Raw genomic sequence first — 14,646 nt, forward strand, 5'->3', positions numbered from 1 at the left:
TCACAGCAGGACAGTCTCTCTCACAGCAGGACAGTCTCACAGCGGGACAGTCTCACAGCAGGACAGTCTCACAGCAGGACAGTCTCACAGCAGGACAGTCACCCAGCAGGACAGCCTCACAGGAGGACAGCCTCACAGGAGGACAGTCGCCCAGCAGGACAGTCGCCCAGCACTTCTTGCCACAGCAGCATCTACTTTACTAGTATTTGTTGGCTTGAGTGCTATTTGAAAGAATGATGAGGCAATTTGGTTTTTCAGAATTTCGCTATAGTTCTTCTAGTCATAAACCGATTTTTGCCATTTTAATCAGTATAAAAATTAAAGGAAGGTTTGGGCTCTAGTCATGCTACTTTTTCCTTCCTGACCCACTGTGCCTTCTGGGAAGAATTTATAGAGCAGCGTCTGAGGAACAGTGATGTCAGGGACAGACCGGGAATAAAACTAGAACTCAGCCACTGGGTTCCAGCCTGGACACAGTGGCAGCTCTGTCCATAGGTACACATTAAAAGCTCCGAGGCCACACTGCACTTGGATCTGAGCGGCAGTGAGGGAGCCCCGTTAGGATACAGTGGAGAGACTCCACTACTTGTTTTCCATTTTTTTATATATATATAAAAAAAAATTCTACATAGGTTGTCCAAGGCAGTGATGGCTCGAAGGTCTTAATGTAGAGGAAGGCAAGAGGAAGGACCAGGCCCAGGGTGTGAGGACTTCAAGACTCTTCCCTCTGTCTCATCAGCTCATCTTGGCCCTGGAGGCACATTCAGAGGCCGGCAAGATAAGACTCTGGCTTTTTACCAGGAGGTATTGGGCTCTCCCAGAGGATGAACTTGAGAAAATCATCTCTTACTTAATGCTGTGTGCATCTCCCAGGACGAGGCTCTGTATGGGTGGATCTGATGATACGTAGCACAGTAAAGCCTTTGACAAAAGTAACCACGGGGGTGGTTCTTCCCCTCCCCTGCTGTAATAGTCTGTTGTGCTGTATGTGCTGGACACTTGACAGCACATGTCAGCACAACAGAATGTTACTGCACTGACATTGAGACTGTAGCACACAGGAGGCCCTGGGCCCGGACACCCAGAACTTCCCCCTAAGATTTATGCAACATTTACAGTCATGTGATAGTGCTTGGAGGGTCCACAGGCAATATTAAAAAACCAAAAACCAACGATCTCAACCTATTAGAAGGAGAAATGATTGACAGATACCAGCCAAGGATGGCTTCATGACAGACTGACCAGAGACTTCAGGTACTAGGAGCCAGAACCCACCTATTTGAAATAAATATAAAGGCAAAACATCCCACAGGGAATACAAGGTATAAAAAGTAAACATGTTAGAACTGAGAAATCGAATAACCAAAGTAATATAATGTGTGGCCTCAGCAACAGAAAAGAAGTAACAGGGACCAGTCTATGGTGTGAAGACAAATGAACGCCAGTAAACCAGACTGATGGATAGAAAACAGATGGGAGAAACTGACCAGAGTCTGAGGCTATGGGACAGTACAAAGGGTATGCTTAGCTTGCTGTGTGTGGAGGTTACTCACTTAGAAGCTTGTAGTCTGTGTAACATGCTAATGTTTTAAGGCCTCCTAATTTGAAATAATTGAAATCGTATGAAATTTGCTTTCTAGCCAGAATGGAATTAAAATGTTTGTCAGCATCCAGAGACTTGAAAAACCAACGCATGTACTTCTACATAACGTAATGGTCAAAGAAGTATCAGAGGCAATTGATCGTTTGGACAATAAAAAGAAGTAATGTACTAAAGTTTTCTCAGGGTATAGATCAGTAAATCCAGCCTTGAGAAAGAGTGAGGAATGCTTCATTGGAAAAGACAAAAGGTCAGACAGTCCTGAGTTTCCAGCTGTAGAAATTTAAAGCCAGGGCAACCACGCAGAAGAAAGGAAGTGATAAATAGAGCAAGAAGCCAGTGAAGTCAGGGACAAAAACCAAGGTATTTCCAATGCAGCAGCTCAAACGAGAGAAGAAGCAGCCTTTGTATTCACGAGCTTGACAGATTCCTCGAGGGTTTTATTTTAGGGATTAGGTTGACAGTTTCTCGGTCCTGTCGGGAAGATCTCTTCCCTTCCTCAGCATGCCTTCTCCTCTTTCTGAAAATGGTGGCTTTGCACTTCAGAGGAGCCTTGAGTCGAGAGAATGATCCCATGGAGGCCTGGGGCCAGATGCCCAGATGTTCTGCCAAGGCTTGCCTGGGCCTCTCATGGAAGTGTGGCTGGGATATCAGGGTTCTGACTTTATCCTGCACATGCTTTATCCTGCTGTGGTTGACACCGTCTACCACAGAACCCCAACATTTCAAGTCTATGCTTCCTTATTGTACCCTGACCCCAGCAAATCCTCAGAGAGTACGTGAAGCAATGAACAGGTGAATGCCCAGGGGAGCCATGGAGACATATCTGTGATAATTGGCTCACTACATCATTGATACCAAAATCCAACGTCTGGTCCCTTCTATAAAATAATGCAGTATCACATATACTATAGCATATGCATATCCTTCTGTATATTTTTCCTTGGGTGACTCACAATACACAGATGGATACAGTGCAAATGTTACATAGTTTTTATGCCATAACAAGTGGAGAGAATGGCAAAAAATATCTGTATGTATTCAAGACAGGCAAACTAATATGTCCAAATGTCCCAGCTGTGTACTAGAGACACTGAGATTCTCTGAGCAGCAAAGCCCCGCAGGATGTGGACACCGTATGCTGCTAGGCATATGGCAAAGTCAAATCTCACCTTGCAGAACCCTTTGGGAACTTCCTCAAATGAGAAGTTTGAAATTGCAGTTGGTTAAATCCAAGGATGTGGGTATAGGGAATCATATATAATCTTAGATGTCTATGGGTTTCAAGAGTGAAAATAATGATTTCATTATTTAGAGTGGAAGTAGTGATTTCAGAGTATTCTATGAAGCCACAGAAATGAGTTGGGTTCAGTACTTATGGTATGTAGTCTCTGCTCCTTAAATGTGCTCTGAGCTCCTTTAGGCCAGGAGTAGGATTATGTGATGAATGAAGGCGGCTGCTGGCATCTGGGTGTGGTTTCAGTGATTCTCTCAGGGGCCTGGATGTTGTTGGAAACTTGGTCCTCCATGGATTGATGTTGAGGTGCTGAGATTTGTAGTAGGTGGGGCTTGACTCAAGGCAATTGGGTTATGGGCTACCAGCACTAGCAGGGACTGATGTCAGTCCTCCAGAGTTAAGTCTATGAGAGCAGGTTGTGAAGGGAGGCCACCCCATGTTCTTAGCCTACTTTGCATGTGGCCGTTTCCCCCTTCTGCCAGATTTTGAGGCAGCCAGAGGCCCTTACCAGGATGCCAACTTTTTTTGCTGTTTGGCACTTCCAGCCATCAGTATCAGGAGCCATCTTTTGCTTTATGTAGTACCAGCTCAATATTGTGTTCCAGCAACACAAACCAGACTAACACAGAGAACATGAGCTCTCTGCCTACACAATGGGGAAGAGCATGCAATGCGGCTAGCACAGTAGGCTCTGGTGATGGTAACAGGCCCAGGTAAAATAGGGGTGCTGAGAGTACCCCTCTGCAGCCATCCCTGAGACATACATAGAGAACCTAGTCATCCCCAAAGGAGCCAGCAAGCTGGGTCAGAGAGTAGGGGGCAGGAGTAGATAAGGCCTTGTGGACAGGTAGTCAGCTCTAGGTTGAGTCACATGGAAGTGGGAAGACACAAGAGGGTTCCAGGAAAAGGAGGGTGTGGCCTTCCTTGTGTACTAAGGGTATCAACTTTATATATCCACCTTGTGTTTTAAAGGAAGAATACTGGGAGCGCTCGAGTGTCTGGGCCTGGCTACAAAGGGTCAAGTTTGGTCCTTGGTGATTGTCCTTAAGGATGTTTCCTATGTCTGCGTATGACTTTTTCATTTTAAACCACCTTCTGTGAGTTCTGAAATGTGCTAAAGGTTTCTCTTCTTATATTGGTGCAACTATGTGTTTGTTTCTTCTGTAAATCTGGTGGGTTGTGCTGGTTGACTTCCAGATCCCGTCATTACTGGAAGGCTGGTTACTATGCATAACTGTTTTCATATGTTGCCAAGTCCTGTTTATCAATGTTCTGTATGTATAAAATGATTCAGTCAAACAAATTAATATACCCATCACCTCATAGACTTACCATTTCTGTGGTGAGCTCATTCACTACAAGCCAGTGATTCTCATGACCATGCCATAAGATACATGATGAGCAGGCATTTCTCCTCTCTGACGCTTCCCATGCTTTAACTGGCACTTCCCAATCCCCACTCCACTCTTCTAGTCTCTGCTTCTTTGAGTTCAGCTATAAGCTATCACATTTAAGTGAGTTTGTGCCGTTGATTTCACTTTACACAATACCACGCAGGGCCATCCATGTTGGACTGAAAGACATGATTTTTTATGGGAGATTAGCATTGTATTGTGTATATGTACAATCCTATTCTTGTTAACCGTGAGTTTGGACACTTAGATTAATCCCGTGTCTTGTGTTGTGGATAGTCCTGCAGTGCATATGGAGGTGCAGATGTTTCTGACATATTAATTTCATCCCCTTTAGAGCTGTGTCCAAGAGTGGAATTTCCAAGAATTTCCGTATCACAGTGCCACCAATTGGGCACAGGGTACCCTTTCTTCCTTGTTAACAGCTCTTAGTCTCTTGATGACAGCACCCAGGACGCAGCTCGAGGTAGTATCTCACTGAGGTTTACAGGTCTCTGACTCTCATTTTCCTTCTGTTGGGAAATGTCTACTGAAGTTCCTGCCGTCCTATTTTGTTATAAGATTTCCCGTCTATTTTAGCTATCAGCCTGCATCAGAGGTTTGGTCTACAGTTATTCTCTTCCGTTTGCTAATTGCTTCCCTTGTTTCACTTTGATTGAATCCTGTTATCTGGTTTTGCTTTTGTTTCCTATGCTTTGGGGAATTATTTTTTTTAAAATAAGTCAGTGCCAAAACCATTGCTACAGAGTTTTTCCTAGTGGTTTTCTAGTTTCAGATCTTTCACCCATTGTTTTGTGTGCATGCGTGTGTGTGTGTGTGTATAAAACACGTTATATGTAATATACACATGTGTATATATATATAACATATGTGTACATAACACATAACACTTATACGTGTATAACAGCATATATTATATATATATGCATGTATATATGTATATATGTATGCATATATGTATGCATGTATACATAACATGTTATATGTTATATATAACATATATACACATAAGTGTATATGTAACATACATATAACATGTGTGTATATAGCATACGTATATAATATACATATATAACATATATATGTATATGCGTGTGTATATGTGTATTGATATATGTATATATGTGTATATGTATATATGTATACACACACACAAAGGTATAAGATAAAAATCCAATTTTACTTCTCAGCAGATGGATACTCAGTTTTCCCAACACCTACTCATCGAGACAGCCATCACTGTCCTGTGCTCAGTCTCCTGTTGCCAGTGTAGGGGTAGACTGTTTAGTCTACTGTCACTTTTAAAATTATACCATTTGCATTTTATTATTGAACTGTTAGGGCTCAAGCCTGTCATTTCATTTTTAGTTGTCTGATTATTTTCTCATTTATGTGACTTTTAGGATTTTCTCCTGACTTCCTGGGCATTAAGCTTTTTTAAAAATTCCATTTTGATTTGTTAATAATTTAGGACATCATTTTATCAGTTTGAAGGGAAGGTAGAAAATTTGCCTGCCTTTACCCTGCCCCAAGAGATATGATTCATATCAGACAGTTCAGTCATTGTTACTTTAGCCATTAGAAATAATTTTAGAAGCAAGAGAACAGAAGCCTATGGTATTTACCCTCACTTAAAAGTGCTCTTTTAAAAATGATGATTATCCGCACATATTAATTTTATAAACTAGTGTGGCATTCCCTGTGGTGAGTACATAGGGAATGTGTGTGTGTATATTGATCCTGGCCGTTTCCTTCTTCCCAGTTGACATATTTTACCTGCCATGTTGGTTAGCCCCTCCTACCACTACTTCTTTTGAGGAAACCCCCTCCCCTCCCGCACTGTGCTCCTGGAGTGGAGCATAGCTCCAGAGGTTTCTTGGTTTCCCTTCATCTAGAGTTCTGTCTTCTCCTTAACTCCCCAAAAGCCTAGTTTCTTGGACCCTGCAGTTCTTATCTGTCAGCCTTCTCCTTCCCAGCATCTCCATCTCAGCCCTGCCTGGCTTCAGGCCCTGACGGGTAGCCCATGACCTGCCCATTTCTGCTGTTCAATGGTCTAGTCCCCTGTTCCATCATTGACGGTTTACGTCTGCCATGCCCGTTCTTTATATCTTATTAATTTGGTAAGAGTTTTTGTTTCTCTGCTGAGCTAGGTCTTCTCGTTGGGCAAAACGTATCCCGGGGCTAAAGAGATGACTCGGCGGGTAAGAGTACTTGCAGTGCAAACGTGAAGATCTGAGGTTAGGTGTCAGCACCAGCAGAAGCTGTATATGACCCCACGCTCCCTGTAAACCTAGCCCTGTGAGGGGTGGAGAGAGGTGGATCTCCATGGCCTGCTGGCCACCTGACTAGCTAAAGAACACAAGTTCCCAAGACCCTGCCTCAAGGGAATAAGAGTGAGAGTGATAGAAAGAACAGCCAATGTCCTCTTCTGGAGTCTGTATGCACAGTGCATGCATACATATCACACAAAGAATATTTCTAGTTGTTCAAAGGAGCATTTTTTTCATCAACTATTCTTTATTATTATTATTAATTTTTTAAAAATAATTTATTTATTTTTTTCTCAAATCGTAATTCATTCACACAGGGGTTATAAACACAGAAAGGCAGGATGTGGGGAAGGGGATGACACTGGAGTGTGGGTGTTCAGAGGGAATACAGATATCTTTCAGAACTGGGTATCGGGTGGGTGAAGGTTCAGGGGACAGGTCACTGTAACTCTGCCTATGATTCTAAGTTGGTAATATCTGCCAAGGCTACCTATTTACAAGGTCTATGACTACTCAGGCTGGTAAATTTTCACAAAAGCTGCCTGTTTACAATAGCTTATAGCCATCTGTTTCAATGTTTTTCCACAGAGACCCAAGACTTGGTGTTAGTATACATGTATGACAGGCCTATTGCTGATTTTAGGCCTATGGCTGATTTTAGGCCTTCAGTGTGTAAGCAGGGCTGCCCCTGACATCTCCTCCCTTCTCTAAGTATAGAAGGGCTGTGGTGATTCTAATCTTGCAAAGGCAGGGATAGAGGCCTGACCTCCAGTAATTGAAGGGGACCTTGTAATGGCTCCGGTCCCCCTGTCGTTGTCCCGTGAGGCATGAGGGCCATACCCATCCCGATGTCTTAAAGGAGCATTTTTAAGATGGCTGCCGTACAGATGTCGGCTAATATTAATGTCTCTGTCAGCTTAGGATTGGCGTTTACACCTTGCCCTTCATCCACTTTGAAATCTCTGTAGGTCTTGGCATGACAGGTAATTTTCTGTTGAAACCAAAACATTTAGACATTAAAGGCTAAAGCTCTGAACCTTGTTGAAGCTTTTTTTAGCTAGTGGGAAGCAAATGAGTAGACGTCCATACTGCTGAGCCAGAGCTCTGCCCTTCTCTGGCTTTGCAAGACAACACGGTCCTACGGTTCTCCATGGCCTGCACTGCTACCACGAGCCAGGATTCGTTGTCCCTGGGATCGGAGCCTGATGAGGGCTGGAGGTGCCCAAAGATTAGCCCTTCTTTGAGGAGAGTTTGGCTGGACTAGAAGATGCCGCTTCAGGGTGTAGCCACATTTCCTGCCTCCTACAGATCCTTTGAGAGAGTAGACCTCTGGCTTCTCTCTTCCCGTTTTCCCGTCAGCAGCTCTAGACTGATGCTTCTCCATCTCCAAGTCTGAGAGACTCAGATAATCTCACCTGTTCTACAGGGCAGCTCCTCACTCCCAGTCTACAGAGAGCGTTTGTGCCACCCCCTCTGTGTGGGTTTGTCTGTGTCTGTCTTATCCTCTGATGCAGAAAGGCACTGGCCCAAGTGACTGATCACTCCTGACAGCCTGGAGCCGAAAGCACCGGGGGCAGGCGCTGACCTACTTTCTCCTTCCTGGGCTGGAAACATTTATGTAACAGACAGCCACAGGGCCTTCCTGTCCCCATGATGGGTAGGAGATGCCCCAGACCAGCCCCAGTGTGATCCAGTTTATGGCCCCCTTGCAAATCAACCCTAGCAGAAACAGGGCTTCCTGTAAAGAGGACTTGGCTTGGTTTAGCACGGGCTGTCTGCAGAGACGTTGTGTGTTATTTGGTGTCACCTGAGTCTCTGGAGCCAGATGCTTGTTTCCTGCTGAGATCCTTCTCAATGAGCTCAAGCTGGGGTCCAGCAGTCCTTGGGGCCTCTGCAAATGCCGCGCTCAGCAGAACTTCCCATCTGCCTGTGCTTTTTCTACAAAGCAGTGAGCAGCCACGTAAGACATCAACTTCCAGAGAGCTGCCCAAGCCCAACAACCCAGAGAACTGAGCTTTTACATTTCTCATCTGTCCTGTCTTCTCATGCTTGCCAGATCCACAGTATCTCCTGAGAATGGACAGCTGTGTCTCTTGCTTTTAGAAACCATACTGAAGCCACTCCCCCCCCATGGACTCCCCCAGCCTCCACTGCCATCTTCTAGACCTCCCTAGTCTACGTGCTAGCCTGGTTATCAGTGATGGTATTTCCCTGATGGGAGTGAGCCATCCTTTCTTGCTTGCTGCCTCGTATGGTCCTGGCTCAGAGCCTGTGGAGAACTCAGTAAGGAGAGCTGCTCACTGGGAAGCCCTGATTCCTTCAGGATTCCGGGCCACCCACAAAGTCATCATGTCGCTTTCCAGAAGCACGCACCTGTAGCTGTAATCTCTGCCTGCAGATAGTCAACTGACGTCCTAATGTCGCCCCGTAACGCTAACCACCATTAGTGGCTGTGCACAGAACAGCACTGTGCGGGGAGAACATCTTAGCTTTAATGGGAGAACTGCAGCCAGAGACTGAAGTCACGTTTGGAAAGGCTGCCAATAACTGGGCATAGAGGGACGTGGGTGTAGGAGGCTTTCTAGATGGCTGGTGGCAAAGACGGGCCCTCAAGGGGGCAGGTCATGCTAACCTAGAGTAACAGGAAGCAGACAGAAGAAACACTAGAAGAAAAGAGGCTCGCCAGGCTGGGTAGCCTAGCACTGGCTTCCCCTAGAGCTCCTTGAGATGTCTGGCTTCCGAGAGAGGCATCCTTTATGATAAACTAAGTTGTATGTTTTTTGCACAGGCGTATTGGTGTTGGAGATTTACTACAGCAGAGGAAACTGAGTCTAAAGGGCTTGTGTGACCTATCTACCTGCGGTCACATGGTTAGGACCCAGCTCTGTGCGACTCTTATGGTGGTGACGAGCACACCCACTCCACTGGAGGCTGAGTCCCTGGAGGCTAGAACATGGTTCTAGGTCCAAAGAAGAGTACCTGTGGTCACAACTGTGCCTTCTTGTTCCAGGTGACGCCATCTGGGCCCCATCCATCCTTCCTCACAGTACCCTCAGTACCTTAAGCCACCACCCTGAGCTACATTTTGGAGGGAAGATGGAATCTAAGGTCTCGGAAGGTGGCCTGAACGTAACCCTGACCATCCGCCTACTGATGCATGGAAAGGTGAGGCGGGGCGAGGTGGGGTGAGGTGGGGCAGGAGGCGGGGCAGGAGGCGGGGCAGGAGGTTGGGCAGGAGGCGGGGTACCAGGGATCTGCTCCGTGCTCCTCCTCATGCTACACAATGTCAGCCCACAAAGCTGGTGCGTGTACAGTCCAAATGACACTTCTTTCAGAGCTACTCAAGACTGGTTGGCCTAACACCTGAACCTTAATACCCCAGTGCCTGTCTGCTACAGGAGGGTGCTGTCCTGGTAGGCAGGAGTCACACTTCCCCTCCTGACCCCGCAAGACAGGTGCCCTTAACCTGGTGCCCTGTTCTCTCTTCTTCTACCCTGAGAAATCAAGCTCCTAGCATTTGTGAAATATCTCCTGCCGGGGCTGTCCACTAGAACAAAAGTTCTGGGATGTCCAGCTTCTCAGAAAGCATGTCCCCTGGCACCCAGACATTCCTTTTCTGTGGTGGAAAGTGTCCTTTCCTTCCTTCTCGTAGCACATCCCCATGTGGCATTCTGTACAGATCGGCCCCTAGTTCCTATGACGGGAGCACTACACAGGACCACGCCCTCCTCATGTTTCCTGACCCCATGCCACGCCCTCCACGTGGATCAACAGCAGCTCTGGCAGTCTGAAGGCTTGGTTATAGTGAGAAAAGTGGGTCAGACTTTGAAAGAGGTTATTTTTCCATGGCAGGAAGTCAGATGGCCCTGCCCCAGTCAACAGGCCGTGGTGGAAGCTTCCTGGGGCTGTCCTGTGGGCTGGGACAGGCTTCACCGTACAGGCATTGACATCCAAATGCAGAACGGTGGTGGCCATGCCGGGACATCTCCAAGTGTCCTACCTCATAAATCAGGGTAGCAGTGCTGTGTTCTTAGGCAGGGGCATTATTTACTGTCCATCTGTGGCAGGGTCTCCTTGAGGCCTTAAATGCAGGGGTGGCTCTCTCTCTCCTTGTTTATCTAGAAAGCATCTGACTGACTGTGCCTTGTTCCCAGGCAGTTGGTTAATTGACCTCAGCTCCATCTCTGATCGCCCTGGTCAGCTAGGCATAGAGGAGCTGGACAGCCCAACACAGACCCGTCCTCTGGACAAGAGTTTCAGCTCTCCCATGGGGCAGGTTATGACTCAGTGCTCTGGTGTACATAAAGCCCCAGTTCCACCCCCAATACTGTAAAAGCTTTAATTCTCCCTCATGCCAGATACATCGTTTCTTGAGTGCCTTGTGACGTCATCTTTCTGTGATTTTTTTTTCCCCTACAGGAAGTTGGAAGCATCATTGGGAAGGTAATTATTGAGTGAACGGTGCCTTTCTTGGTTCTCTATAAGTTGACAGACAAAGACAGCAGTAGCCTCTGGTACTGACTGGCCCCAGCAGTTACACAGGCCCTGACAGACACTATCCTAGAGGAAGTCAGAGTCCCAGGAAGCGCTGCCCTGGAGCCCTGTTCGTGCCCCTTCCTTACTTAACCTACTGTACTGTGAGTCTTATTTTTGGCTCTGGGTGAACCACACACATTCTTTCTCGGTTCTGGCAGGGCCCCAGCTGGTCACTTTGAAGCTGCCTCTTACCACCTCGGTGCCTGGTACCTCTGAGTTGCAGACCTGGGAAGCCTTACTGTCCTTGTACTCCTCTTTCTACAATGAAAGCAAAAGATGCTTCCAAGGGTGGGGGGAGTGCAGGGGGATCTAAAGCCCACTGTGTGAAAGAGGAGAGGCTGCCCTCCTGGATGCTTTATTTCGGTTATCTTGTGACCCTGCACCTGTACAGTAGGGGAGCTGCTAACTGCTCGATGTCCCAACTCCTTAATGTTTCTTTGGAAAGGGCTTCTTGGGGATCACCACTCATGAGACATACCTGGTTCAAACACCCTAGCTCCTGCCAGGCATCATACCTGCTACTGTATCTGTAGCCCTGTCATAACAGCAGCATAACAGAGTCTGATCAAAGCCCACCCACATGGCCAGCTCCACCTCTGGGTGGCTGTACCTCCCTTCCCATGCCTCTGTTTATTCATCTGGGATCCCCTTGGAGTATGGGGCCCAGTGAGTAAAGAGACCAGCTAACTCACAGGGGCAAGCAAGGACAGGGAGCAGACCAGAGGTAGGCAGCACCCCACTAGCAGCTCGCAGCAGCCAAGGCTGGGCTGTGTCAGGCGCAGGGCCCCTCTGTGCACCTGGCAGTGACAGACTTCCTTATGTCTCCATTCCAGAAAGGAGAAACAGTAAAGAAGATGCGTGAAGAGGTGAGTTGGCTCTGCCTCAGACGTTACCCCAGATCCAGGTCAGGTTGGCCAGGCCCTGGGGTGTGGGGGCTGGCACTGCTTGTGGCTCTGATGGACCTGCCCTTGCGTCAGGGATGCGAGGCAAGGAGGGACAATTCCCTCTGACACGCTACATACACAGCATCCAGCTTGTTGGGGACGTAAGCTCTCCTAAGGACCATGGGACTCAACTAATTAAAATTCTAGCCGGGCGGTGGTGGGGAATCTCAGCATTCAGGAGGCAGAGGCAGGAGGATCTCTGAGTTTGAGGCCATCTTGTTCTACAGAGTGAGTTCTGGGACAGCCAGGGCTTCACAGAGAAAATCTTGTGTTGAAATAACAGGAACCTACTCTGGAAGGGTATGGTGGCATATGCCTGTAACTCCAGCACCAAGGAGACAGAGACAGAGGCTGAAGAACAGAAGTTCAGGCCTGTTCTCCACTACACAGGGAGTTTAATGCCAGCTTGGTTACATGAGACCCTGTCGTAAAAGACAAGAACAAAACCTTAGAATTTCCAATTTGATGGGGATTCCTGGCAAGGATTTCACTGTTGAGAATGAGATTCTTTAAAAGCATGTCTCAGCCCCAGTGTCTGTGCCTAAAGTTGTCTGCAGGCCTGGAGAAGCCAGGCCCGCACGGGACAGCGTTCATCTTCTGTCAGCTACCTTCCCTCTCCTCTCACCTTAGAGTGGCGCCAGGATCAACATCTCAGAGGGAAACTGCCCAGAGAGAATCGTCACCATCACAGGCCCGACCGACGCCATCTTCAAGGCCTTTGCTATGATCGCATACAAATTTGAGGAGGTAAGGCACAATTGGCGCGTGCATGAGGCCCAGTCCCAATTACCTCTCGAGTCTGTTCGTCTCTTTGTCTCACCTGGTTGAGGCACTGGCTTGCTTTGTGACAAGGTTGCCTTAGAGTTCTTGTCACCTTCAATACCTCAGGTGTTTGCTCTGCCTCTGTCCAGCTCGTGAGGGCTAGTGCCCTTCCTGCTTCCTAAAGTTTTCCCGTGTACACAGTGAGAAGCCCACCTCCTTTAAGTGTCTCAGGCATCATAGGTAACCTCAGAACACAGGCCTCCCGCCTCCCAGCATAGTGGCCGGTGTGTCTCTCAGGCTGTCCTCACACCTTCAGGGCCCAGCTCTGAACCCAGCTCTGGTCTCAGCTACATTTGCTGCAGCACCCCCTGGTCCCCCACCCCCGAGAGTGTCTTAGCTGGAGACAGAAGTACATTTTTATGTTGGGACACATCCATGTGTGCACTTCTGTGTGCTCTTGGTGAGCTGTTCCTCATGTTTTTACTGTTTCCATTTAATGTTTATTCAGACATGGTGATGACCAAGCTGGCGTGTTTTTTTTTTCTGACATCAACAAGGGTGGTTGAGTTGTCCAATCATGAGGTTAGCTTTATGGGAATAAGCAAAGAGCCCTCTAAATGAGAGTGGGAAGGCCGTATATGTGGAACTCTCTATATAGCAAGGGATCCGCTTAGGTCTTTTATTACTGAGGGAGAATAACATCACGTAATGGTCAGAGGAAAGTTTTAGGGGTGCCCTCAGGGTAGCCGTGGGTATGAGACCTGGGGGTGACTGACTCCCTGGCAGCCAGTTTCCTACAAGAGTCGGAAGAGCAAGACTTTGCTTTCCCTGGTGGTCCTTGACTTAGGATTGGGAACAAGCCTTAGGGAAACTATGGATACCCAAGCTTTGACCACCCTGGGTTGAAGCCACAGAGACTACTCCAGAGGTATGGGCCATGCTCAGGGCGCCTATGAGTCTGCATGCTGAATCCTCCTTGTGTGCCCTTGCAAAGGCTAGCCAATGAGGAAAGGCAGGAGAGCAGATATTCGTTATGCAGGGCTCGGCTGCCGTGGTGTTGCAAGATCACCTTGACCTTCTTGTTTCTGTGTCATGACTATCATGTACCGGGTGCATGGTTGCACAGAATATATATATAGGGTATTCATAGAAAGCACATGGCCGCTGCGACAGATGAGGAAGCTGTTCATAGTCCCAGAAAGGTGCTTTGAATCCAAGCTCGAAAGCCCAACCCAGACCAAGAGAACTGTCTAGGGACTGTGAAGAACTCCACTAGGGACCTGATAGACCTCTCCTTGAATTGCTGTGCAGTTACTCTTTGGATCCCAACCTAGCAGGAAGTAAGTCACAGCGGCACAGATCTAGGGTTCAGATGCAATCTGCCCAAAGCAGTTAGGGCTCAAGCAGTCTTTTCTCTGGTCAAATTCATTAAAGGGTGCTCCACCACGGTGGGCCTCTGAGCGGTGGGCTAGTGACTTTCAGGAGAATGCTGAGTGATTAGGTCAGCTTTGTTTTGAAACATCATACATGAGGGTTTGAAGAGTTAAGGGTCCATATCCACAAGTCTCGGGTCTTTTCTGCATTGCCTGAGAATACGTCTGAGACAAATGGAACCAGGTTTGTCCTGGCCCCAGAGGCAGTGATGCCGCTAATGCAGAGGCTCCTGGAAGCCAGAAGAGAGCTGCTGCTCCATGCGGGTCTGGATGAAGCTCTGTCATCAGCATTGCAGTGTGGGTTTGCAGTCTCTGCTGCCGCTGCTATGTGAAAGTTGTGAGATTTACAATCACCCAGTTGATAACTGTAACAATTGCTTTCTTAGAAGGAAGATAAGCTAGCCAAGGCATTGGGGACCATGTGGTGATGCCCACATTCAGACTGTGCTGGG

At 47.5% G+C, this 14,646-nt stretch overlaps 1 protein-coding gene across 2 annotated transcripts in view; it reads left to right on the top strand.

Annotated features, from left to right (window-relative positions):
* The window catches only part of Pcbp3 (poly(rC) binding protein 3), a 130,940-nt gene that overhangs the window by 86,846 nt on the left and 29,448 nt on the right, over positions 1–14,646 (top strand). For both annotated transcript variants that reach the window (XM_028773913.1, XM_028773914.1), the window contains exons 3-6: positions 9,530–9,684; positions 10,939–10,962; positions 11,889–11,921; positions 12,630–12,746. In XM_028773913.1, the coding sequence (XP_028629746.1) occupies positions 9,530–9,684; positions 10,939–10,962; positions 11,889–11,921; positions 12,630–12,746 (329 nt within the window). The remainder of the gene's footprint in view (positions 1–9,529; positions 9,685–10,938; positions 10,963–11,888; positions 11,922–12,629; positions 12,747–14,646) is intronic.

This window comes from Grammomys surdaster, unplaced genomic scaffold, assembly GCF_004785775.1.
Source record: "Grammomys surdaster isolate TR1022 unplaced genomic scaffold, NIH_TR_1.0 237, whole genome shotgun sequence".
In the NCBI taxonomy this organism is placed as follows: Eukaryota; Metazoa; Chordata; class Mammalia; order Rodentia; family Muridae; genus Grammomys; species Grammomys surdaster.